The sequence below is a fragment of the Pyrus communis genome, chromosome 11 (genome assembly GCF_041283825.1).
Source record: "Pyrus communis isolate YQ-2024b chromosome 11, ASM4128382v1, whole genome shotgun sequence".
Taxonomy (NCBI): domain Eukaryota; kingdom Viridiplantae; phylum Streptophyta; class Magnoliopsida; order Rosales; family Rosaceae; genus Pyrus; species Pyrus communis.
The window spans coordinates 4,570,018-4,596,819 of NC_142575.1; the positions used below are offsets into that span (position 1 = coordinate 4,570,018).

Here is a 26,802-nt window from a genome sequence, read left to right on the forward strand (position 1 = left end):
GTCCCGGTGCAGCATATCCGTAAAAGGAATGGTCAAACAAGACTAAAGCTTGATATATTTTCAAATGCACCACCAACGGAACAATCGGTGCGACCCGCCGATGAGCCGATGACGAGGTCAAATTCCGACGAAACTTGTGGATCGAAGGTTTTATGTGACCATTGTAAAACAACAGTTGAACCTGGGAAGAAATCTTCAACCCCACCAACGGCCCCTACGGCGTCATCAAAGGGATTAGGTCCACGACGTCAAGTGTTCGACCGACTCGGCCCACAAGTAAAGCCGAAAGAACAGACCTCGGTCAGGCGGCGTCTTGACTTCGCCGCACCCTTCTACAATGAGGATTATTATTCGCGCAATGCCAACAGTTCGGGCTCGCCAGTTGATCGCAAAACTTTCAAACCACCAAGGACATCAGATCAACGCTGGTACAGTTACAATTCTCCGACAGGTTTGTATACGGCGCTGTCCAAATCCCAAAAACGTCGTCGTCAACGGATAGATTGCATGGCTCGGCGACGAGAAGCGCAGGCCAGCCCGGCCAACAAATGGCAACCAAAAAAGGCCGTGGAAGATAGTAGCGAACGGCCAACCCCGACTATCATGACCGAGTTAGCCGAAGGCAAGAAAGTAGCGGATGCTAATTTCGAAACCACCATTGAGGAGGCTGAGAAACGTATTAAGATCCTTCTCCGGCCTGGGGAAACGAGAGCTCGTCTAGAGTACTTTACACAAGAGGCCGAAAGGAAACTGTCTCCGTTACCACCGCGCGAGCCGTTTATCAAAATACGGCGCAACTTACACCCTCCATTCCTCGGTGCATCCATGGAATACATGCGAGAATTTCATAAGAAATACTCCGCAAATGATTTGTACGGACTCCCCAAGGCATGTCAGGAAGCCCTCGACTTAGCGCTGACTTGTCCCGATGCCGAGCAAATTATCCAGAAAACTTCTGATCCAGCCATTAAAGCTCGGTTTCAACATATACGGGAGGCTCGGGTCCTGGGTTTTGAGGTCGATCCTTATACAGATATCGACACCGCCGAATTACCCTTCTCGCTTGAAGACCTCCAGCATTTACGTTATCATTTCGAAGTTTTCTCGGCTGTATCGCTTTTCGGCCTCACGGCCGACGAGGAACAACGGATAGCACGGTTGGATACGTATCTAGACACGAGGAACGCCCGTATTGCCTATGAAGAACGAGCCCGTGTAACCAAGGATCAACATGAATCTTCGGCAGTCAACATTGTCGAAGGAAATCGCCCACCCACATTCGATTTGGTTCCTACTTCTCAGATACCGGCTCTTACCGAGGAACTCAAAAGTTTAATTCAGGATGTTCCGCCAACTACTACTGAGGCTAGTTCTGCAGACGACGATGACCACGAGCCAATGGGTCCCTCGGTCCTCGAACATATGGAGATCAGTATGGTCCACGTCCTACCAGCCGAATTCCAGCCAGGTACCCACCAGTCGAATTTCTTGGACGGGGACGTAGTTACCGAGGAAGCAACGCAAGTAGACTTCGTCGCAAACGACGACGATAGAGAAAACCGAAGCGGGGACAACCTTACGGCAGCTTTGGCCGAGCTATTTCCCCGCTCCCCTTCGGTTAATCTCCAACACCTGAAGCCGTTGTATGTCACGGCTCATATCGAAGGATTCCCCATTTCTAAGGTGTTCGTCGACTGCGGCGCCACAGTCAACATTATGCCAATCTCCGTCATGAAGGCTTTACGCCGTTCTGATAGTGAACTCATTCCGTCAGGGATTACTATGAGCAGCTTCGTCGGTGACAAGTCTCAGACCAAAGGCGTACTTCCGTTGGAAGTTAGCATTGCCGGTCGTCAACATATGACAGCTTTCTTTGTCATTGATTCCAAGACCGATTATAACGCATTACTTGGTCGCGACTGGATCCACCAAACCAGTTGCATTCCGTCATCACTCTACCAAGTCCTCATCTTTTGGGATGGCAAATCGGTCGTGGTCCACCCAGCCGATAACCAGCCATTTGAAACCAACATGATTCAGGCTCGCTATTACGATGATCACGTCGGCTACATCACCCTCCAAGGCCTTAACGAGGATGGGCGGCCGACGAGAATTTCGGTACAGAAAGTAATTGAGGTCGGCGCCGAGACTGTCCAACAGGATTCGGCGAGACTTGGCTTGGCAGATCTAGTCACCAACGCCGATGATTGAGCACACCACGCAAGAAAGGCGTCAGGCCGCGGTTTCATCTACAATGGAACGTCTGCTGGCCCATTGGTACGCCATTACCAAGCAACCGCACTCGGGCGTCAATTTAATCGAATTTCTGGCCGAAGCAGATAACGGCCCCGTTCTTTCTTTCGATAAAGTTCAGGCTGCGCCGGCCGAACTCGAAGACCATCGGCCTCAAGTCAAGGACCCGTTGGAGGAAGTTAACGTAGGCACGGCCGAGGATCCTCGAACATTGTTTATTAGCGCGTTACTCCCACCGTCCATGAAGGTCGAACTACGGAAGTTACTCCACGAATTTAAAGATTGCTTTGCGTGGAGCTATCATGAAATGCCCGGCCTCGACCGAAACCTTGTAGAGCATGAGCTACGCATCAAGGAGGGGTGTAAACCTTTTCGACAGCCTCCTCGACGATTTTCGAACGAAGTACAGCTCGGCATTAAGGAAGAATTAGTTCGGCTTCTGAAAGCCGGATTTATTAGGACCGCACGGTATGTCGAATGGTTGGCCAATATCGTCCCCGTGTTAAAGAAAAGCGGTGCCCTTCGCATTTGCATCGATTTCCGTAATCTAAATCTGGCTACTCCCAAGGACGAGTATACAATGCCGATTTCAGATTTATTAATTGATGCCGCAGCTAATCATGAACTGCTCTCTTTTATGGACGGTCATGCGGGTTATAACCAGATTTTCATCGCCGAAGCTGACGTCCACAAGACGGCTTTCCGATGCCCGGGGGCACTTGGTACTTATGAATGGGTCGTCATGCCTTTCGGCCTCAAGAATGCCGGCGCCACATACCAACGAGCCATGAATATGATCTTCCACGACTTAATCGGTACAATCGTCGAAGTTTATATCGATGATGTGGTCGTGAAATCCAAACGTCGTCAAACACATCTGGACGACCTGAGGCAATCGTTCCTTCGCATGCGCAAGAACAAGCTCAAGATGAACCCGGCCAAGTGTGCTTTCGGTGTTTCGGCCGGTAATTTCCTAGGATTTTTAGTGCACCACCGCGGTATCGAAGTCGACGAAAATAAAGCTCGCGCCATCATTAGCGCCCCACCACCAACGACAAAGAAGCAGCTCCAGTCGTTACTCGGGCAGATAAATTTCCTCCGTCGCTTCATCGCCAATTCGGCGGGTAAGATGAAGGCATTCTCTACGCTCTTGAAACTTAAGGATACCGACAAATTTGAATGGCGCGAAGAACATCAAATGGCATTTACACAAATCAAGGTGGCTCTTTCAACCCCACCCGTGCTCGTTCCACCATGTCGCAACAAACCCTTGAAATTATACATTTCGGCAGCTACTGAATCCATTGGTTGTCTCCTCGCTCAAGACAACAATGGAGGGCGTGAACAAGCGATCTTTTATCTTAGCCGAAATCTGAATTCACCAGAGCTCAATTACTCCCCTGTCGAAAAACTGTGCTTAGCTTTGTTTTTTGCTGCGTCCAAGCTTCGGCATTACATGCTCCCATCAGTAACGCAGGTCATCGCCCAAACAGACGTAATTCGATACATGCTCACTCGGCCTATTGTCAAAGGCCGAATCGGGAAATGGACGCTCGCGTTATCCGAGTTCAGTCTTCAGTATGTACCCCAAAAGGCCGTCAAGGGGCAAGCTCTCGCCGATTTCTTGGCCCAACACCCTTCTCCTTATGGTTCTGAGGGAGACAACGTCGATATCGGTTTCATCACCACGCGCGATAGTCATTGGACTATGCATTTTGATGGTTCCAGCACTTCGACCTCGGCGGGTGTGGGAATTGCAATTCAATCGCCTGACCACTGCCGATGGTATTTTTCCCTCAAGTTGGATTTCAGCTGCACCAATAATCAGGCCGAATATGAAGCCCTCATTATCGGCCTCCACGTTTTACACGATCTACGGGCCTCCCGCGTTCTCGTCCTCGGTGATTCCGAACTGGTGATTAACCAGATAAACGGCCTGTTTCGTTGCATGAGTTGTACTTTAGCGCCCTATCACATGGTCGCCACCTACCTGGCCGAGTCGTTCGAACGGATCACATTTGAACACATTTCACGCATCCACAACACAGACGCCGACGAACTCGCCCAGATCGCCTCCGGAGCACAACTCAAGGGGGGCAAGCTAGGCCGAATTGCAGTCACAAGTCTGCGCTCATACCCAGCCTTGATTAATCGGCAAACTCTCCAGCGCGCACACGTAATACGCACAAGGGTAATGTCTCTCCCATCCTTACTAGAACGAGGAGATCCCGTGGAAATATGTGCTGTCGAAGTAGAACCAGATGATTGGAGAAGGACGATGTTACGATACCTCGATAACCCCAATGGGAAACATGACCGAAGAACGAAGGTCCACGCCACGAATTACGTGTCGTACCAAAATGAGTTATACCGCAAGGGCGAGGACGGGTTACTACTATTGTGCCTCGGCCCACAAGAGGCCACCCAAGTAATGGCCGAGGTACATGAAGGAATTTGTGGGGCACATCAGTCCGGACGAAAGATGCGTTGGTTGCTCCGACGACACGGTTATTTCTGGCCCAATATATTAAAAGATTGTATCGAATATGCACGGAGATGCGTCCCATGCCAAATTCATGGACCTGTACAGAGAGCCCCGGCCGAATTACTACACTCGGTCACTAAACCTTGGCCGTTCAGGGGTTGGGCAATGGACGTAATTGGCAAAATCACGCCATCATCAGGGGCAGCGAAACACGCGTGGATAATGGTAGCAACTGACTATTTCACCAAGTGGGTCGAGGCAAGGTCATACGCCGAATTAACTGCTAAAGAAGTATGCAACTTCGTAGAAGAGAATATTGTGACCAGATTCGGCGTGCCAGAAACGATCATAACTGATAATGGCACTATATTTACGGCCGATAGGTTTAGGGAATACGCGGCAAGTTTGAATATCCGACTGGAGCAATCTACGCTGTATTACCCACAGGCAAACGGGCAGGCCGAGGCAAGCAATAAAGTGTTGATCGGCATCCTTGAAAAAATGGTAAAAGAGAAACCAGGGTTGTGGCATTTGAAGTTAAATGAAGCATTATGGGCATACCGAACTTCACCCCGGTCGGCTACTGGAACCACTCCCTACGCGTTGACTTATGGACACGACGCTATGTTACCAGTCGAATTGAGTATAAGCTCGTTGCGAGTAATTGAGCAGAATGATTTGTGCAGTATTGAATATAGTCAAGCGATGCGACAAGAGTTAGAAGACTTGGAAGAAAGTCGAATCGACGCGGGTAACTTGTTGATAGCACAAAAGAAAATTGCCGAGCGAGCATATAATCAGCGTGTAAGACAAAAAACGTTCGGCGAGGGAGAACTGGTTTGGCAAACTGTGTTGCCTGTTGGAATAAAAGACCCCAGATTTGGCAAGTGGTCGCCAAATTGGGAAGGGCCATTCATCGTTCACAAAGTCCTCGGCAAGGGGGCATATCATCTAAGAGATCGGACGGGTTCAGTTCACAAATTACCGATTAATGGAAAGTTTTTAAAGAAGTACTATCCAATTACATGGGAAATGCAAGAGTAAGACCATTGTATTGAGAGCAAGACGACCATTGTATAGCAAAACGACCATTGTATTGATAACAGAAAATCATTACAAGTACAAATACAATGATGAACTCCTAAGGGGTCGAGGGGAGGTAAGTCTCAAGGGCAGCTTTCAGCTCCAGCCACTTCGCCTCGCTCAAAATTATCTCAGCCTGCCGCGTTTTCTTGTTGCACTGCAGTTGCTGGATACGCCGTGCGCCGGCAGCGAAGGCCGTCAGCCGAGACTTGTTAGCCTCGAAATCCTTCTCAAGCTCGGAAGCAGCAGCCGACCTTTGACGTTGAAGCTCAGAAATCTGACGCTGGAGGTCAGAGATCTGGAGATCAAACTCGGTCAGCTTTGCTTTCTTTGCTTTGAAAGCCTCCATCTCTACTCGGCCAGCCTCATGCGCAACCTTGGCCACCTTCAAATCGTCCTCGGCCTGTAGGGCACGCTCAAAGATAAGAAAGTGTTGCTGAGTCCGCTCCAGGAGGTCGGTCAGGAAAGAGATGCCCTCCGGGCTCAGGTGACCACCGCTGGCAAGGTCATTAAGACACTCCCCAACAGAGTCAAGGCCCTTGCTCCGGAGAGCTTGGGAAGCAGTCAGAGATAGGACTTCGTGCAGCTTCACGAAGACTTCGGCGGGCGTGTCTTCTGCCGATTCGGCCGGAGCTGCAGAGGAGCCGACCTCCCCGGTCGTGCTTTGAAGCAGAGCGTCAAGTTCCACTTCCCACGATGGCTGTGCGCATAAAAGGAAAATGTGAGGGAAAGTAAGGCGTGATATGGTGCATAAAGAAAAAGGGGATTGTTTTAGACCTGCTGAGAGGAGACTTCGGCCATGCCCTCTGGGTCATTGCTCGAACCCAGGGAGCTTAATGGCCGAGCCCAGTGCCTTAGACCGCTACGCAATTCACGCGGCCGATGGAGTTTATCTACATTTGATGGCCACGACGGCGGCCAGGAAATATAGACAACGCCCCTCGGCGCGTAAAATTGCCGGTGAAATGAATGTTCAGGCACCTGACATTTAATATCGTTTCAAAAACAATGTCACAAAAAACTCAAAACACAAAAGAAACAATACTTACAAAGGCCGAAGAGACTTCCTGTGGAGGAATGGGAGGGTCTTCGTCCTGCGGGTGGATCGGTGACTCAGCCGTGGCCTCAGGATCGACCATGGGTCTCTTGCCACGTTCCGCCGCAGTAGGACGTGGTCGAGCGGTCACCTCGACTACAGGAGGAGGATGGACGGGAGGAGAGTTGACTGGTCGACGGCGGCGTTGCAGCAGGACTTCGTCACTCTCGCTCTCGACATCCTGAACAAAAAGAGAACAGTTAGCATTACGATCAGAAACCTAAGGAAGCAAGTGAAAACAGAATTATACCTCCAAAACGACCGGTGGAGACAAGGGTGCCTCAGGTGCCGCGACCGACTCCGAAGCTAGAGCGGGTGCGGCGTTTGGATCTGCCGGGGAAACGGCTGGAGGATTCGAGGTTGGGGAGGCCGCGGCTGCCGGCACAGATGGAGAGCCGGCGGGAGCAGGCGTCCCAGTAGTATCACTGGGAACGACATGAATTTCCCGGTCGCCCTTCTTCGCCAATTTCTTGACACGTTTAGAAGGGCGAGGGGTCTCCTCCGCAGGCTCGGCCTCTCGGTGGGGGCGCTTGGAAGGCACCGATCGCTCGGTGACAAGGATTGCCTTCTTGGGCACTAGCTTCTTCGCCTTTGGCACCGCAGCGACTACTTCGACCGCCTTCGACCCACGACCCCCTGGAGCAAAGTAATTAATAACAGGGACGAGAAATAAAACAAAAGGAGGAAAGAAACGGAAATACTACCTTGGGCCGACTCCTTAGGGTGAGTCGAGGATGCTGATCTGGGCCGATCGCCGAAGATTTTCTTTACCAGATCTTCGGCCGGGGCGCCGAAGAAGTCTCCGGTATATTCCTCCCACCAATCCCCGAAGGTGTCAGTTCCCAAAGACTCAGGAACCGTCGGCCGAAGCCGAAATTTCTTGCACTTCTCCTGGAACTCCTGGTCTGACGTCTTGCATTCCCTTTCAGAGGAACCAGTAAGACGTCCCCGACTTAGGAGCGACCGAGAGGCGAGCAGGGGGACTGGACATCCTTGAAGATAGCCGAGCTGCCGGGCGAGAAAATGAGGGTGATAAACCTCCCAGCTGGCTCGGCGAGCATCGCAACCAAGAGGAAGGTCGCGAGCCAAGACAAACGACACCCAGCGCTGGCGGATGCCCGCATCCTCAGATTCGGCCCATGCTGCCGTAGGGAGTCTAAGCGAGGATGGGTACTCCTGGCGCCGACACACCAAGAACTCGTCATCGGAGAGGACGTCGAGGCTGAGGAAGTGTTTGAAAACCTCGGCTGCCCGGTGAGGTGGCGCTGGTCGAGAGGCCAGTTGAAGGCCGAGGGCGGCCGTTCGCTGGAAGGCAGGAACCTCCGGTCGAAGGGTGGAGAAGTAGACCTGCAACCAGAGTTGGAACACCCAGAGGGGTCCGTTCTGGTGCGGGTCGATCTTGCCAATGGTCGCCTCGGCCAGGCAGCGGTAGAGGTTGGCGAGGATGGCTGGACTGAGCGCCAGCAAGCGACCATTAGCCAGTGCCTGGGCCACCGGCATATTCTCCACCAGGCATTTATTTGACCTGGTACAACAGATGAATTTGTTGTACCAGTAGAAGAGGAAGGCCTCGTGCTCTCCCTTCCTAAGACCTTCTTCGCCTCGGCCGGCGAAGTGAAGAATGAGCGTGTTATAGTTGAAGAAATTCTTGTGCAGCTTCTGAACTTCTTCCCTTGAGGGCTCCCGGTCGTCCCGGCTTAGCGTCTCGACGGCCCTTTCGTCGAATAGTGCCTTCAGGTCGAGAGGAGAAGGGTATCCGGAAAGGGCAGCGTCAATAGGAAGGCCGGTCGGGGAAGTCCCAAGGATGGCCGAGACGTCAAGGATTGTGGGGCCGAGTGGGCCGAAAGGCAGGATCATGGTGTTGGTGGCCGAACACCATAGACTCAGGGCCGCCATAAGCAGCTCCTTATCCATGGCGACCTCCATGGTCGACAGGATGATGGCATCATAAATACCCAAAGCCTTCCATTCCTTGGAGAAGAATGTGCTCATCCGGTCGACCCAGGCAGCCCAAGCCGCAGTAGTCGACGGCCAGGCTCCCTGAGGCCGCGCCAGAGTCCATTTCGACCAGTCGAACCCCTGCAGCAGGGGTGTTAGGCACTGTTCCTTGAGCAGGTTAGTGACAGACGACGGCACTGTGTCTCTGAAAAGGGGACCCAGAATTTGGTGGGTCGTGGCCATGTCTTCTTCAAATCGTAGCGTCTTGACGGCGCTCCGGTCGACGAAATCCTTGCACTTGTTGATCTCATCAGAGAACTTTGAAATGAAGGAGGCCATTTGTGGAGAAGTGATGTTTCTGGAAAAAGAAGGTATTGCAGAAGAACTGGAAGGTTTGATTTGAACGAACAAAGATGAGGAATTTGAGATTTTAGAATTTCTGAAAGCGTAAAAGGCAAATGGCAGAAATATGGGTATTTATAGGCCTTTCAGGATGAATATCAAACGTCTGGGATTCAAAAGGCACTGGTTCAAATTGGGGGGAAATTTAACCTGGAAAGGCTCAATCATTTCGGATATTTTGGGAAACTGCGAAGAGGGGATCGAGGAGTCGAAAATCCAGGACGCACGATTGCGTGCGACGCCAGTTTTAAGGCATTAATAAGGATGAGACGTTTCAGTTAGCGCACGGTTTCGAGGCCCACGATTGAAAGTTTTAAGAGCGGCGGAGAATCGACACGTGGCCACGCTTTGGGGGCAGCAAGAAAAGTGCAATCATGCTTCATAAATGCGCAGGAATAACGGTCATTAAGTTCAAAAAAGCAATAAACGTTTTCGCTTCTTCAAGGTCGAGGCCCGACCAAGAGCTAACAGTCGGCGACCTCAGAAGCGAGGGGGCAATGTTTGGGCCCGAAATATTATTGCTGGGCCGAGCAGCAGGATGTGCTCGGCCCAAGGAGATGATAAATACTATGGGCCGAATAATAAGGCCCGGGCCAGCTGGCAGGGTCGGCCAAATCCCATCAGAGGTAATCCGGATAAATAGAAAGGTCGAGGAAATCCTGATGCAATTAGGATTCTCGACCAGCAAGGAATGAAGTCCCGAAAAGAAGGAAAATTCAGAATCCCAGTAGGAGTAGGATTGTTCGAGGAAGAGGCGAATTGGGAAAAGGACTCCCGATCCAAATCGGAGTCAGATTCAAGGAATGGGGGACTATAAATACAAGAAATCATGCAACAGAAAAGGATCTTCAGAATCAGCATACAATTGCCCTGCGCAAAACCTCTCAAACACCTTTAGTTTTTTTTCCTTTTCTTTTCCTGCCGACACACCTTCAGTTTGGATAAACAGCACTGTGGAAGCGCCCGGCGAGCACCTTCAGTTTGGATAAACAGCACTGCTGCCGCAGAATCAGCCGACCGAGAAGCACCTTCAGTTTGGATAAACAGCACTGCGTCGAGGTCGACCGATTATCTATCCAAGTCTCGGTCGAGAAAGGTTTTCGAACCTTTGTTGGCAGAGGTCACCTTGCTAAGCTTTCTCGGTATAGTTAGGTGTTACGAATCGCATTGCTCGGCGTACAGGACGCCGAGTGGTTTTATGATTGGATACTCGCAAGTAGGTTTCAGGGTTCGGCATTCCGACGGCCGAACTACGTTTACCATCAAGACATACATCACGTTCGAGTACCTGTGCCCATACACCTTGGTCTCGATTCGACGTGCTTATACTCTCACGAATATAATCACGGTGACCGAATCGGGCTCCGACGATTATTGAACTCCGCAGAATTGGCAGCCTTGTCTTCAGGCTGTAGAACTCAGAGACTGAGAGCGTTCCTTCCTCGGTCGCAATCGCAAGATACAGAAGTCAACGACGCGCTCCAAGCGACATCAACAAATTGTACTCCTCGGCCGAGCTCGGCCGACGAGTTGGCACGCCCCGCATTCAACCGAAGGACGTAGTTAGCTTACTAGTTGCTCGGCCTGCGCGCCACGTAGGTCTTGTAATTATTAGGGTCAACACATACACAATATGGAACATTTTTCTTCTAATAACCATAAACATTTTCCGTTAGAACTGATGATGTGACACATACAACAATGGTAGTTCTTCATTGCCCAACATGTAAAGTATGAACCAATGAATGATCCGCATGTAGATCAAGAAACCAAAGCGAATCAGTTTCAATTGACTAAGTGAAGCACGAATTATAGTTCAGACCTCGTCAAAGTATAATTAAGCCTTAATTACGTGAGTACTTGAGAGTTCGTGCATTTACTTAACAGTTCATGCATCTTTTTCCTTTCTAGATACGAAGTAACTAGTAAGTACATGACATGATCCGGCTGCATTAGAGACATATACAATGCATGTAATTAGGATTTTCTAGTGGAATTTGATTGATAAATTAGGTATGATGTTTGGTACACCGTGATTGGTACTGAAAAGTCCAAGGGGAAGCCAAACTGGGCTTTTTCTAGGAAAGGGTACCCTACATTTGTTTAGCTTTTTTTTTTTTCCCCCTAAAAAAAGAGGGGGGCAACTGGTGGTAAATCATGGTTATTCACCCATTTCGGGGGCCATAAAGACTCACAGAGGCATTTTAGCCGCCTCCTGGTCACAAGTCTGGCTTCCACATCAGCATCGGATTTCGAACTCGAGACCTCCAATTTTTAGTTGTAAGGAAGTCTCGTAATCCGTCATTTATCACTAGTCCACCAGCTCGTGGTTCATTTGTTTAGGTATTTGATTATCTACATTTTTGTTCAATTTTATGATTTTTATTTAATGAACTATATAGTAGCTTGCAGTTTTTACCGAATCGGAGTTGATTCCAACTCGTTCTAAGTTCAATTTTAAATCGATCTGTGTTTGTTGTTCCTTTGTGGATCCTCCTTTAGTGAGCAAATTTTAGGTTGTGGTGATAGCAACATCGTAGATGGGGTGAGTTTAAAATAATGAGGTATCCAACACATTGATAATATCTATTAGCATATCAACAACATTATGAACATATAGATGTTTACACACATTATAGATATCGTATCAACAATATTTACATTGTATGTCAATACTATATATATAGTATTTACGTTATATCAATATTTATCTATGTAAAGGTACTTTAGACATTTTACTCTTTTAACACTCTGTCGTTCATGTCTTTCCCATCTTTCTTTCTATTTCAACACTTTGTGTTTGAAATCCTTGTATTATAGCTAATTTCCTTATTAATATTTATACACGACTCATAACATGAGGAAATGTAACGACTGTTTTGGACCTCTTTTACTGATCACCTTGAAGACTGCCGCTTTAATAAAGGTGGGTCTAATTTCTTCTTCAAAAAGACAGATATAGGCTCAATGAAGCCATTATTTACACGTACGTTTTGAAAAGACATATATAGAAAAGAATCATGATCCTAACCGGTCTTATTTAGGAAACCACAATTTTGCCTATGAATATAATACATAGGAGGGTCCACACTTATTAGACAAATTATGAATAATTGCGGCACAAATAACATTTTTCAAACGTAATACACTATGTGTGCAACAATGAGTCCCACTTCGGGGTTATTGGAATTTCAAAATAGTAAAAGAATTTTATAAAAGTAACTTGAAAAAAGAAATGAAGATTAGCATTACTATACTCTAAAGTTGAGGGCCTAATTTTGGATTATTTACGATTTTGCCATTCCTCGGAAAAATGGTCTGATTTGGGTTGCCGCAGTTGGGCTGCGCACAGGGTTTTGGAGGCCTGCACTCAAAATGGCCCAAGGCCTGTAATCATCTATGTGAGTGTCCGTACTCCTCTTTATCTGAGTATCTGTACCAAAGGGTAAGCTTTTTGCTTTAGCACACCATCTACCCATTTTTCATTTTTTTCACGTATCATGGTACATTTGAAAAATAGAATTTAGTGGTACCTTTTCCTTTTAAATGATAGTTTGTATTGGGTACATTTCAATTTACCATTGGTAGATTTCAAGCTGATATATTAGTATGTTGCAAGTTTGAATGGTACGTTTCAAGTTGAAATGGATACATTTCAATTTGAAATTGTTACATTTTAATTTGAAAAATAAATTGTATCTCTGTTTTGATGAATTGGTAAGAGAAACGAAAAAGTAAGAAACGTGTGTCTCTGATTTTTAGTGGAGATAATAAGAATTAATAAGTGATATCAAAAGGATAATCATCTATGTGAGTATCCGTACTCCTCTTTATCTGAGTATCTGTACCAGAGGGTAAGCTTTTTGCTTTAGCACAAACTATCGACCCATTTTTCATTTTTTTTTCACGTACCATGGTACATTAGAAAAATATAATTTAGTGGTACGTTTTCCTTTTAAAGGATAGTTTGTATGGGGTACATTTCAATTTAACATTAACATTGTTGATGCACATTTCTGCCGTCTTCACTATTGACAAAAATGCACCTGCAAACACAATCAACACCTTTGATCAAAGACCTAAGCCTCATGCGCCCACAAGATTTTTTTTTTTTTTTTTTTTTTGGGGGGAGGGGTTGGGGGGGGGGGTTAGGTCAACAGATCTCTGATGCCTAAGCTAGTTTCTCTGAGAGAGTAAAGTGTTTAGGGCTTTTTTTAAGGATTAGCCAAAGCTCTCAAAATTTGATAGAAATATGGGGTATTTATAGAGATAGGGCCGGCCATAGTGTTTAATGGAGAGATATTCTCTAAATATTCCCAAGATATTAAATAGGAAATAATATCTTGAGATAATGGTGTAATTATCCCTAATTGATTTAAATTAGGATGACTTACTTGATTGGAGTCAATCTTCAATTGGGAATGTATTAAAGATAGAATTTGGGTAATTAATCCTTATCTTTAATTCCTTGCCAAGGGCAGGTAAGCTGTGGGCAGTCATAGTCAGCTGTTGAGACCTCTAGAGATGTGAGTATCTGAGAAGCCTGCCCATTTATTGAGGTCAATCTTGTCTTTCTTGAATAAAAGTCCATGTATTGCCTCTAGATTTTTTGGGATTATTTTAGGTTCCACAAATGCCCCCACACTTACTTTGCTGCATGCAAAAAAAAGATAGTAGGTGTAGGAATCCCAAGCTGCTTAGGCTTGTAGAATTGTTTCCCAATTTGAACTTGATATTCTTTCTTGATTTGGATACAGACTTCTTCTAGGAAAAAAAAAAATTGCCCCCAATACCTATTTAATTCTACCTTAAGCAGGGGATTAAATAAATTTGGAGAACAATCATTATTCCAACAAGGAAGAGAAGCCAGAGGAAATTTTTATTCCCCCTCCCCTAGTGTTCTTCTTTTCTTGTCCTTGCAAAGAGTCGTTTCTCGTTGTTCTTCTTCTTCTCTACGCCGCACCAAGGTAAGAAAAATTTAAATTTTCTTTTTCTTGAATTTTTTGGAAATCTTGGAACTTAAAAAATTAGCTCGGTGGGTGCCAAAAAGGTGTAAATGGTGTGGCAGGTAGTGCGGCAAGAGGGTCGGCTCGGCTTGGTCGAGGTGTCGGCGTCACTGTGGTGCTAAAAGGTTGGCACAGGCCGGACCTTGTAGGCTGCTGGGCAGGGGCCTGTCAGCAGAGAGGCGAGAGAGAGCGAGAGTTCGGCTTGGGCCGGCTCTCGGTCTTTGGTGGCCTGGTTCGCATAACTCAGCCTTGCTTCTTGGGGCGTCTAGCGCGCGAGCGGAAAGGGGAGAAGAGACATGGGCCTCCCCCCGCGTTGGGTCAACCTGCATGCAAAAGAGGGAGGGCCGAGAGGCTTTGAGCCTCATTAACTTGGCGCGCAAGGAAGAGAGAGGGGAAGGAGGCGCGGGCTTCCCCCTATGCTGGGCTGAAACAGCTTGGGCCGTGGAGTGTTGGGCGCGAAAGAGAGCATGAGGGCCGTGAGGCCTGGCACGGGGGTGCCAGGCTTGCGGTCCTTTTTTATTTATTTTTTTATTCTCTTATCGTGTGCTGCCTTCTAAATATTTTTCCTCATACTTTTTGCAGAGATTTTGAGATGTCTTCCTTTGATCGCAAGAGTGACGAATATCCTCCATCCTTGTACCGTCAAGGTGGTTCTTTCGGCAAGGTGGGCTATTTCAAATCTGCGCATGTCAAAATTAATTCCGACGAACTGTTTCGGGATTTTCTTAATGCGTACAAGCATGCGATTCCGTTTGGGTTCCCATATTTATACCAAACAAATGTATAATAATAGAAAAAAAATTAGTAAACATCATACATCAAATTATATTTGCCTATAGTGAATTTCTGCATACATTCATATTTGTGAATTTTGAACATGCATATCCTTGGATCTGCTCTCCGGACCTTGCTGAAGCCAAATCAGCACACGAACCCAGTATGCTTGATATTCTGAATTCACCAAAAAGCCAAGAAGTTGGAAAATTTGCCTAAGCCATTTCTTCAATTGGGTTCGAATTTACAACATACCCAACTCAGGATCTTTGCAATTCCTGTGAAAAATGCGCATGAGAATCTAGGACATGAGAAATTATTATGTTATTATTATTATTTTTTTTTTTGAACAAAGAGACATGACAGTGTTAAAATCGTGATATTTTCAAAAGTGTCAAATCTATTGAATTTTCAAGAGTTAAATTAGTTGGTAATCAATTTACACTGGACAACAACACATGAAGTATCTAGCATTTCAGACATACAAAACAAAACACATTTGTTTTGTGCATTTTTTTAATATAAGTGAATACCACATATATAGGGAGGGCAACGACTTGGTTTAAGATTTCAAAAAGTTGAAATGACAAATCGCTTAAAATTTTAATACATATAACAAATTGATAAAAATGTATAAATTCATATGACATTTTAAAATTCTCTCCTAAACCTTAATGTGAAGTATATTCAACCTTATGTTGTATAACCATTTTTTTCTCGACATTTTCATATTTTCAATAACTATGTATACTAGTTTTCATATTCAGCATCGGCGCACACGACATTATCCGAGTATTGAAGGCATCATTCAATTCATGCAGTGCAGCAAAACCCATTGGCTCAGCTCTCAGAGCTGTCTCAGTAAACATTGCTCTCACCTCTGCAGGCAACTATTACTACATCTGCAGTTTTGGCCTACATCACTCTGTTCCTCGTCATTGGTGTAGTTTTCGGCATACTTGTTATGTCTGACCTCCTACGATTTTTAATTTTCCGACGATGACAAAAAGTCAAGTCCTTTGGCTCCAACCATGGGAAGACAAAGTCAACAAAGATCCTCGAGTCACCTTTACTGCCTTATCTGTGTCGTTATTTTTCGTTGGCTGAGATTAAAGCCGGCATCCAAAACTTCAATGATACTTTCATTATTGGTGTTGGCAGGTTTGGCAATGTGTACAAAGGATACATTGACGATAGTGCCACTTTTGTTGCTATCAAACGGCTGAGACCCGAGTCATCACAGGAGGCCCGTAAGTTCAAGATGGAGATCGAGCTGCTCTCCCAACTCCGCTACCGCCATTTGGTTTCACTCATTGGTTGCTGTGCTGATAAAGGCGAGATGGTCTTGGTTTACGATTACATGGCATGTGGCACTCTCAGTGACCATCTGTATCGCACCGGTAACTCTAAACCTCTTCCCTGGAAACAACGGCTTCAAATTTGTATTGGCGCAGTGCGAGGGTTACATTACCTTCATAGCGGTGCCAAGGGCTCCATTATTCATCGCGATGTGAAGAGCATAAACATTTTATTGGAAAAATGGTGGCCAAGGTATCGGATTTCGGGTTGTCAAAAATGGGCACGACCAACACGTCCAAAATGCACATCAGCATGGTGGTGAAAGGTAGCTTCGAGTATTTAGACCCGGAGTACTACAGACGTCAACAGCTGACTGAGAAGTCTGATGTGTACTCATTTGGGGTGGTTTTGTGGGAGGTATTGTGTGCGAGGCCATCTCTGATGCATAAGGTAGAGGCTAGGGAAATCAGCCTAGCTGAGTGGGCCAAGAGTTGTCATGGAAACGGGACACTAGATCAAATCATTGACCCAAATGTGAAAGGGAAGATTGAAGTCGAGTGCTTGAACAAAGTTCGTTGACATTGCTATAAGTTGCTTACATGATAAAGGAATCGAACGATCATCGATGAATATGTTGTGAGGGGGCTTGAGTTGACATTGCAGCTTCATCAAAAGAGCATTGGAAGTCAGGGCGGCAATGGGGTTGCCTTTGTCAATGACTGCGGTGATGACAAATATTCCGAACAATGTATATCTATGACAATCTTCTTTGAGATCAACAATACGGATGAAAGATGATGAGCAACATTTTACAAAGTGCGAGTAATATTCTGGAAACGATATCTCAATAGGATATAATGTATATGTTGTATGCTTTTCGGTGACACTCCAGATTCAACATCAACAACAATGGAACTGAGGAGATCCTCAAAACATATTAACTGAATGCTGCAACCACAAGCCAGCAAAGAAAGGAAGTATGAAACTATATTGTCAATTGATTTTTGAAATGCATACACGAAATATTTCGGAATTTGATGTTTTGAATCACATTACAAAGACTACAATGGGAAAATCGACTTTAACCACCGTAACATATTACAAAAATGAAATACAAAATATTCAGAACAAGCAAGACTTTTCAAAGAAAATGAAAGTAAACAAAGCTTAGTTAACTTAGCAAAGCTTGTAATTTTTGAACCTTTCCCTTTCTCCTCCATGCGACGATTGTTCTTGTAGAAAAACGAAATGTTATATACAGTGGTCATTTAACCCTCCTCTCCCCTGGCAATGATTGGCAAACTTGGGAAGCTTGCGTACGAAAAGCTCTCCAAGAGAAGCCATTGTGTCCTGCGAAAAAAAATAATAATTCAGAACTTAAGACTTGTTAAGATTCACAGAATGAGAGTCTAATGTCTGCCTATACGATGATCTGCAAAGTATTTGAAACAATATGCATGCTATGTTTCTCATATTTATTTATTTTTCTTTATTTTTATATTTGTGCAACCATGAAAGTTAATTGGACGCAAACTATACCTGACTTCGATTTGAGAGTTGAGAGGGAAATGTCAGAAAACAAAGTATTTCCGAAGAAAAGAGCTCTCTTATGATCAGGTCTCTGCCTATCCATATGCAAGAAATCTGAGATATCTTGGCCCAATCTTCTGCCATACGTCTTGTTGTACCTTTTCTCCAGGGCGAACATTGGTGGATTTCCAGCAAAGAAACAGATGGCGGCAAACCCTCTTCTGGAAGGCATTGGGAACTGTCACACCCCCAAATATATAGCTTTTGACGAGAAGTGAGGTTTTGAAGTAGTCCCTCTCCTGGCAAATACTCCAGACCTGGGCAGCTTTCAGTTCATAGCTCTTGAAGAGAAGTGAAGTGTCGAAGTCCTTTTCTGTCCATTGCTTCCAAGTAGTTTGGACAGATCACAAGTGCTTAAATTGTTTCATGGCTATTCTAATGTCCTCGCCTGCAAAACCGGGTGCTCCATTTTATGAATGACTTGTGTTGTTGGAATTTGAACAGTGAAGTACGTGGAAGCAGCACTGCATCGTAAAGATGTTGGGTCTGTGCGGCTGTGCTACTTCTTGTCACCTTTAGGCAAGCCTTTGTACCCTGTGGTGGAAAAAAGCATCACACTATTAAAAAATGGAGAACATTCAACCATATGAACTGTGATTCTCACAACGTCTCATTTTTTCCCTTGTTCGCTAAATTCTATGTTGATGATGAAGAAAAAGAATGAAAGGAAAAGAAACGTGAGAAAGCACACCTCCACTTCTTCTGTCTAAAGATCTAATTACGTGCGGCTTTCCATTTTTGCTGCGAATTTATGGCCAGGTTTACAAGAGCATAACGTATCTCCGCAAGCTTGATGGTCCCTGGATAAAGAAAATGAGACAACCTGCCAGTTTGTGCCACCTATATTAGGCTTCTGTAGTTCAAAATAAGCAATACAATAACAATAAACTGCAGTTCCAACTGGAAAAATCAACATTTAGAGTCCTCCAGAAATTGGAGGCAGGGGAAAAGGATACAAAGACGTTTACCTCCATCTGTTTTCTAACACTCCTACATATGAAATTTTGAAATGCCTGCTTCTTGTGATAGCTATTCAATATGGATGTCATCTCGGATGCTTTTGCCTTACTATCAGCTCAACAAACTCCTAAATACAGAGATGAAAGTAAAATTCAATGGGCACATTGATGATAAAGAATGAACAAAACTAACTATTACGGTTTTAAATAGATCCGATTATTGTTGCTTCGTAAATTAATTCTCTCTAAGAAGTATATGATTTGTAAATTATATTAACAAGAGATTTTTTTATTTTTTATTTTTTAAATGGTATGCAAACTACATAAAACAGGGATACTGTGAAGGAACAAAACTGAAACATATATTCAGCTACCCTTTGTTAAAACGAAGCATCATATCATCTGCATAAGATGGTCCATGGTAAGAGAGAATGTAAATTAAAGCTCATCTGCAGTATTCAACTAAAGATCTATTACCAGTTCACATTCGTAAAGAAAAGCACAGATACACCAACTTGAAGATGATAATCGCATTGAACGAAGATGAGATAGCAGGCCACCGTATTCAAACCACGCCCATATGACAAAGAAATATATCATCCCGGGGTTCCATCATCTTCCTTTAGAGGTGCATCATCTTCAAGCCAAAAATGCTTAGGAAATTGATGTGAGCTAACATCCGTTGCCTCAGACAATCGCCTCTTAAGTTCCACAATAAGGACCCTGCAGCAATTACGAATTTGTGTTTGTAAAGAAACTCATCCGCACCAACATAAAAGCCACCATATAAAAACGAAATCAGAATGATTAAAAAAAAGAAAAAATCGTCCAAGGGTTACCTACATGATATATCTCTTGCACCAGCGTGAAGATCACTAGGACATCGGAAGAAAACTATTAAAGCATGCCAAGGCTGTTTACTCATGCCAGACAGGCCCAGTAATTGATGCAAGCTAGCATCTGTTCCCTTGGGTAATTCTACTTTACAGTTCCACACCACAGTTAGCTCGCTGCCGCATCCACAAAGGCCATAAATGAGTCTGTCCTGTCACATTGTATTAACAGATACTTAGGATTGATTTTACAAGAGTCTTGATAACTAATGCTGATTCACGCAACTGAGAAATGGTAAAAAGAATACAGAACAGTTGAATAATGCATCAATAATACACATGAGCTACTGAGAAACTTATCTGCAGCTTTGATTCTCAAAACTTTCAAAAACATTTCCTCTTCTCTGCCCCTCCCTCCCCACTCACTCCCTCCCTCCCTCCCTCCCTCCCTCCCTCCCTCTCTCTCTCTCTCTCTCTCTCTCTCTCTCTCATCAACAAGTTTATGTTGGAGATAAATAAAAAGAATGAAACGAAATGAAACATCAGAAAACACACCTCGAAAGATTTATCTGCACACATCTTTCCATTTGTCAACTACGATTATATGATCGGAACCAGAAGAGCATAAAGTATCTACGCAAGCATCAATCTGGTACCTGAATAAAGAAAACGAGACAGCCTGCCAATGGAGGAGGAGGAAAGTGTGGATGCAAGTTTGTGCAGGCTTCTGCAGACCAAAATAAGCATTATTGATGGTTTTTATTATTTTTGATATACGAAACATGCATGCTTTCAATAAGAAATGAATGAAATCCGAAACCAGAATGCGGATGCAGAGACGTTAACATATAACAGCACCATTTTTCCCTACAGTCCAGGAATAAACATATTCCCAAAGTTCTTGGTCAAAAAATTGTGAGTTTTCGAACTACTATATATTCTATAAGTGACGCCAGGGATAAGAAACAAATTGCAAAATTTTGTAATTTCTGAAATGTTAATACATTATTCGGTTATGAAAGAGCACCTATACATGTTGCACTTTTGATGCTTACTATGCTGGATTGCTCCTCTTCATACCATCCGAAAATGTTAAAGATGTAGCGATAATGTGTCTTCCTTCCTGCAAAGAAATATTTGATCAATATGCTATGATTCTTATTTCTGTTATGTCTTTTATTTTTCAAACTATTCAAGTTAATTAGATGCAAATTACCTGAGAGTGAAATCCCACAACTTTGTATGAGAGAGACAGAGCTCATATGATCACTTCGCCGTTCATCCGTATGCAAGGAATGTGAGATATCTTGGCCCAATCTTCTCCCGTCTTATTCTCATACCTTTTCTCCAGGGTGGAACAATTGTAGATCTCCAGGCAAGAAAGAGAGGGCGGCAAACCGTTTTCTGGCAGGAATTGGAGTTTTGGACACCTAGAAATTTGTAGCTTTTGAAGAGACGTGAGGTGTAGAAGTCCCTCTGCTGGAAGGAATTCCAGACTTGGGCAACGATCAATAGTTAGATATTGAAGAGAAGTGAGGTGTTGAAATCCCTCTCGTGGCAGGAATTCCAGGCTTGGGCAATCTTCAATAGTTAGCCGATGAAGAGAAGCAAGGTGTCGAAGTACTTTTACGTCCACCACCGATTTCAGACTTGATAGTCCAGCGATGCGGAGACCGTTAAGGGTAGTAGGGAGCAGGAGCTGTTCCTTGAGCAACGGTGCCCAGATCTCGCCAGCAATTGTAAATTCTTTAAGGGAGACAAGTCCTTGTAATCCCCACTCCACTGAAGGCTTCACTTTGTCGCAACCTCTAACAGCAAAATATTGCAGGTTGGGAGGCAAACCCCCTTGGGCAAATGATACCAGATTTGGAAGATTGTCTAATACCAATCGTTCAAGGGCGGTGAGGGTGGGCAATCCTCCGTCCGGGAAAGACGCCAGATTTGGACAGCGGTAGATTTGCAGGTTGTTGAGGTGGCTTAGGTTCTGATCAACTCCTTCAATAGAAAAGGATTCCAGATTCTCACAGCCATAGATTAAAAGAGTTGAAAGTTTGGGGAAAACGCCCAACGGGAAGGACCTCACTGAATGAAAACTATCGTATATCTCCAAATGCTCAAGTGATGTCAATTCGGCCATCATCTCATGAGATAAGAACTCTAATGACGACACGGTTGGGCAATTGTAGAACTCCAATCTTCGAAGATATTTCATTTTGGGCAGGCACTGTATTGCATCAAAATTAGAAATGAAAAGTGTGGACAAGAACTTCTTCTCTACTCTCTCTATTAATGGTAACAGACCTGGGCATTCATCAATATGTAAGTAGTCCATGTTAAGACCACTACTACTACTGGCCCATTCATCATGCAGATGTAGATATTCACACTCGGACACCCAAAGTGTTTTCAAGCATGGAAGACGATTGGGCAAGTATCCTCTCAGCTTCGGACAATTGCTTATTATCATCTTCTGGAGACAAGGAAAGGGCTGAAGTACAGAAGCTCCACTTGGACTCGGTCGCCAATTCTCCCACTCTTCCCACTCTGGCATCTCCTCAAACACCAGCATCTTCAGAGACCGAAAGGGCTGAATTACAGAAGCTCCATTAAGATCACCATAGAATTCAACACCAACCGTTTTAACAAATTTCATCCTGTTGATACGTAGCTCTTCAAGAGTGGGCAGCTGCCCAAAACTTGGCAAGGACAAACAATACTTACAATCACCGATCCACATGAACTGTATGTTCAAGAAGGAATTAGAGCTTCCTAACCAGTTTGGGAAGCTGGTTCCTCCATAGAATCTGATAGTCAGTTTCTCCAAATTTGCAGAAGGTTGCAGCTTGTCAAGCACATCTCTTTCCTTTTGGGAATCATCGGCTTCCTCATCACCCCATGCCAACTCTAAGTCATTGAGTTCTTTCTTATTCTTCAAATTGGCTTCCAAAGCATCCACAACATCAACTACATTTTGCAGATTTGAAATACGAAGTCTTCCTTGAAGATGCTGCAACTCCCTTAATTCTCCAATGCTAGATCCGGTATATTTCCCCACAACAAAGGCAGTTAATGTTCTCAAACTCTTTAGTCTTCCAATTTCCACTGGCATCCCTTCTATCTTTGTTCCACTGACATCGAGGTTATGCAAACTACTGAATTCCCTCATATCTGCAGGTAATTTAGTAAGGGAGCTGCAACCTGCCAACGTTAACGTCCGTAAATTTATCAATTTTCTCATGTCTGCTGGCAGTTCAATGAGAGCATGACAACCTGACAGCAGTAACGTCTGCAAATTGTAGAGAGTGCAAACTGCACCAGGTAAGCTTACAATTGCCGTCCGGGAGAGATCCAGGTAGCGCAGGTGAATGAGTTTGCCCACAGAATCAGGTACTTCAGCAACATTTTTATAACGGGACAATGATAAAACCCGTAAACGTTTCATGGATGGCAACAAATCATGTAGAAACTTTTTACTTATGTAGAAACGTTCAAAACAGTCATTTATTGAGATAGGTAGGAAGGTCCGCAGACACTTAGCCCCATTTAATGGCTCAAATTTTTTAGCAGCATCAAATTCTCCCCTAGCATATGACAAATGACGAAGTCTTTTAACTTCTTGTGATTCCCTCTCTTCCAACCTGAGAAAAAATCCCCTAGACATGAATTGACCCAAGTCATTAAGAAGATCATGCATTGTGAAACCATCCTCCCCTGATTTTTGAAGTAGTGATCGTGATACTAGTTCATCAAAGTAATTTCTAGCCATCTCTTCCATTCTTGTCCCGTTAAAACCTTGCGGAATGAAACCTTCTGCCATCCAAAGTAGAACCATATCTTCCTTGTTGAACTGATAGTCTTTTGGAAATAGTGAACAATACACAAAGCATCGTTTCAACTGAGCAGGAAGATAATGATAGCTCAACCGTAGGGCTGGAAGGATATCACTTTTATCATAAGGTAGCTCCCAAAGACTACTATTTAACAATTTATTCCATTCCTTGAAGTCTCTCTGGCAACGTAGTAGACCCCCGAGCGTTTCTGCTGCTAAAGGCAAACCATTGCACTTGCGTGCAATTTTCTTGCCAATTTCTTCCAAAGTTGGATGTGCATTGTGGTTTTCGATTCCAAACGCATGTTTTGAAAGTAACATCCAACAATCTTCATGCGACAAAGGCTTCAAGTGTTGAATGGGGACATTTTTCATGAGAGATGCGACATTTTCACTTCGTGTTGTCACGACGACTTTACTTCCCCTTGCCCCGGAAGTAAAAGGAGTTTGGAGGCACTTCCAATCAAAATATTTCTCATTCCAAAGGTCATCCAACACAAATAAGAATTTCTTTCCCTTCAGTTGTTCTCTAAGTTCAACTTGAAGCAAATTCAAATCCGTCATGTTACAAGGTTTTGAAGTGACCGACTCGAGAAGAGTTTTAGTCACCCTAATAGCATCATAATCTTCTGAAACACATGCCCAAGATCTAAGGGTAAAGTGCTCGTTCACCTTATCATCGTTGTAAAGGGCTCGAGCAAGGGTCGTCTTGCCAACCCCGCCCATACCAACAATGGTGAGGATAGATACATCATCCTCGCTCGCATCGTCAGAGAACAAGACTTTTGATAAATTTTCTTTATCTTCGTCTCTTCCATATACAAAAGGTTCATGAATCAAGGAAGTTGTTGGAGTTCTTTGTGAAACCTTCCTCCCAACAACTTCTGTAAGACCAAGGGCAACTTTCTGTTGCACAAAGCCCTCCAGCCTTTGTAATAACCCTTGTATCTCAACATTCATGCTTCGATAAAAATTACTACGAGAAGGAGAGAAGAAGTTCAACACCTTTTTGGTTAATTTCTCGGTTTGACCTTCACCTTCCACCTTGCATCGCAAAGCTCTAGTGTCGATCTCATCCAGCAGGTCCTCCGCGTCGAAGACAGCATGTTTGAGCTCGTCAAGCCATTTTCTCACAGCAAGGTTTGAAATTTGCTTCTCTTCCGCATCATCAAGGAATGCAGAAAGGGTGAGCAGCGTCATATTCAGTTTCATGAGGAGCGGTTCATCCAGCTTCTTCTGCCGGAACAAGTCACTGAAGTCGGTTGAAGCAATTCTGTCACACAGCACCTGGATGGAAGCGGAGAGAAAAGCCTCTCCGATCAAAGCGGCAGCCATTTTTTTCTTGGTTGCTTAGTTTGCTAGTAGCCCAATGTAGAAGAAGGGCTTTTGAGATTGTAATTATTGACGCATGCCAATTCGTAATGAACTTGTGATTGGTCAGTTGACCAAAAAAGAACTTGTGATTGGTCTGTTGACCATGACCTTGTGATTGGTCTGTAATTAGTCTTTTGGTTCAAAAGTTGTCCCATTGATCCAGATCTGGATCGCTTTATTGGTAGCCTACAACATCGTGGCCGTTGATTCAAAGTGGATGCAAATCGTGCGGTCATTAAATTTTTTAATTTACACAAACGGCGAGGCGTTGCTTAATGGTTTCCAGCTAGTGCTTTTCTGGGAGGGTGACACTGTAGCATCACATGACAATGCTACATGGTGGTACTCTCATGACAACGTTAAATCAGAACATGTGAAATTGTGAGATAATAAAAAGAGAAGATAAATGTTTAGTGTATTTTTTAAAATTGAAACTTTTCAATTCTTTATCATTTTATAATTTAATATTAATTTTTATATTATTAAAAATTATTTATAAAATTAATTTATTCTATCAAAATGATTTTTAAAATTGAAAATTAATCAATATAATCTTTCTAATGTCGAAATTAAAATTAAAAAAAAAATTCTCCCGTCAACTTCGTCAAGATGGCTTGGCTGCCATGGCAGCCTCTACTCGGATGACTCCATTTTTGGCACTCGACCCATTCAAACATAATCGGCGCCACCTTACAACCCAGTCGAATTACCATGATAAAAATCCAATCAAACCAAACCATCTTCTCCGTTTTCCGACTCTAGTGTTGCTGACACCCACCTTCTCCTCACCGTATTCTCCAATCTACTGTGCACCCGAGGCCTACATTGACGGCCCCAAACCAATATTTCCGACAAGTAGCATAAAATTTCGGAAAAACCCTCCACACCTATGAGATTTTTTTGCTTCTGCTTGGAGTGGGCAGGGCTACCATGGCAGCCAAGCCTGCGAGAGGAACACAACGGGAGAATAAAAAATTTTAATTTTTAATTTTAATTTTGACATAAAAAATTATTATTTTTTATTCTTTCAACATTTTTAATCTATATGCTAATATTTAATTAAACCTGCAGAACTTATTTATGTGAAGCATGAGCATATAATAGAATTTTTAACGGAATGACTATATTGATTTACAACAATCATTTTCAAGAACTATATTAATTGATTCTCGATTTCAATGACTATTTTGATGAGATAGATCAATTTCAAGAATTATTTGTGATAAAAACTCTTGTATTTATACAGATGCATCCCAATTTGTAATGAACTTGTGATTGGTCAATTGACCAAAAGAAAACTTGAGATTGGTTTGGAAAAAGTGGAATTGGTTTCCATATCTCATTGATCGGTAATCCCAAAAATTACCGAAATCTTTATTTTCCTTTAGGCTTTCGGTTTCCACTTTCCAGCTCAATTTGTAATTAGTCTTTGATCAATCTCTCGTAATCCACCTTCGAATATTCCTCTGCTGTAATAAAGGTTTTTTTGGGGACAACTTTTGAAGGAGTACAGATCATCTCCGGATTTAAAAAAAAAAAAAAAAAAAAAAAAAAAAAGAGTCTAAGGATCAAATGATCTGAAATATTAAAATTTGATCTAACGGTTATAATTATTATAACTTTTAAAGGGGCCTCTAATTTGTAGCCGTTGAATCAAATTTCAACGGTCTTGATCATTTGATCATTGGACTCTGTTTTTTTAGATCCGAAGATGATCTGTACTCCTTTTGAAGCTTTCTTTGTGCTTACATGGGATCCACTGACACATAAACTTGTACAATACACATGAACAACAATTGTTTTTTATTTTATTTTTTCTCATGAGACGGACTCAATTAAGATACAAGTGTGGCGGCAGCAAAAGAGTGATCTCGTTAAAAC

At 43.9% G+C, this 26,802-nt stretch overlaps 3 protein-coding genes and 1 pseudogene across 43 annotated transcripts in view; 1 reads left to right on the forward strand and 3 right to left on the reverse strand.

Moving 5' to 3' along the window:
* Nucleotides 1-234: 234 nt before the first annotated feature.
* On the reverse strand, nt 235-7,053 carry LOC148692716 (uncharacterized). The gene is made up of 3 exons (XM_088679584.1): nt 6,871-7,053; nt 6,031-6,521; nt 235-394 (listed from the first exon to the last, which is right to left on the reverse strand). Exons 1-3 carry the CDS (start codon nt 6,958-6,960, stop codon nt 235-237), a joined length of 741 nt encoding a protein of 246 aa, XP_088535710.1. The 5' UTR covers nt 6,961-7,053.
* An 887-nt stretch (nt 7,054-7,940) lies between these two features.
* LOC148692717 (receptor-like protein kinase FERONIA) lies at nt 7,941-17,134 on the forward strand (annotated as a pseudogene).
* A 50-nt stretch (nt 17,135-17,184) lies between these two features.
* On the reverse strand, nt 17,185-24,908 carry LOC137743713 (putative disease resistance RPP13-like protein 1). Of its 28 annotated transcripts, none has more exons than XM_088680550.1 (10): nt 21,343-24,908; nt 20,935-21,267; nt 20,746-20,841; nt 20,375-20,445; nt 19,729-19,925; nt 19,363-19,608; nt 18,895-19,013; nt 18,618-18,779; nt 17,876-18,460; nt 17,315-17,686 (listed from the first exon to the last, which is right to left on the reverse strand). In XM_088680550.1, exons 1-2 carry the CDS (start codon nt 24,880-24,882, stop codon nt 20,977-20,979), a joined length of 3,831 nt encoding a protein of 1,276 aa, XP_088536676.1. In that variant the 5' UTR covers nt 24,883-24,908; the 3' UTR covers nt 17,315-17,686; nt 17,876-18,460; nt 18,618-18,779; nt 18,895-19,013; nt 19,363-19,608; nt 19,729-19,925; nt 20,375-20,445; nt 20,746-20,841; nt 20,935-20,976. The 28 variants fall into 28 exon arrangements, with proteins under 28 accessions (XP_088536671.1, XP_088536676.1, XP_088536672.1 ...); XM_088680546.1 differs by having other exon boundaries at nt 18,618-18,749; nt 19,729-19,930; XM_088680547.1 differs by having other exon boundaries at nt 18,618-18,749; nt 21,343-24,882.
* LOC137741958 (putative disease resistance RPP13-like protein 1) overlaps nt 17,315-26,802 on the reverse strand; it is a 58,807-nt gene continuing 49,319 nt past the window's right edge. For 8 of the 14 annotated variants that reach the window (XR_015953704.1, XR_015953702.1, XR_015953697.1 and 5 more), the window contains 2 exons: nt 17,876-18,460; nt 17,315-17,686 (listed from right to left, as the gene is read on the reverse strand). The gene's annotated coding sequence lies outside the window, so the exon portion shown is untranslated. Of the gene's footprint in view, nt 17,687-17,875; nt 18,461-18,617; nt 18,780-18,894; nt 19,609-19,724; nt 19,926-26,802 lie in introns of all 14 variants that reach the window. The other 6 variants (XR_015953698.1, XR_015953701.1, XR_015953699.1 and 3 more) reach the window with 6 other exon arrangements.

Bases quoted from the DNA above. Each gene is read 5' to 3' on its own strand.
- LOC148692716 (XM_088679584.1), bottom strand. From the start codon at position 6,960: ATGGTCGATCCTGAGGCCACGGCTGAGTCACCGATCCACCCGCAGGAC. The intron at 6,522-6,870 runs GTAAGTATTGTT...TTATGCGCACAG, and splicing joins AGGAAGTCTCTTCGGCCTTT to CCATCGTGGGAAGTGGAACT. The intron at 395-6,030 runs GTCTCGGCTGAC...GTGGTTTGAAAG, and splicing joins AAGGATTTCGAGGCTAACAA to TTTTGCGATCAACTGGCGAG.
- LOC137743713 (XM_088680545.1), bottom strand. From the start codon at position 24,882: ATGGCTGCCGCTTTGATCGGAGAGGCTTTTCTCTCCGCTTCCATCCAG.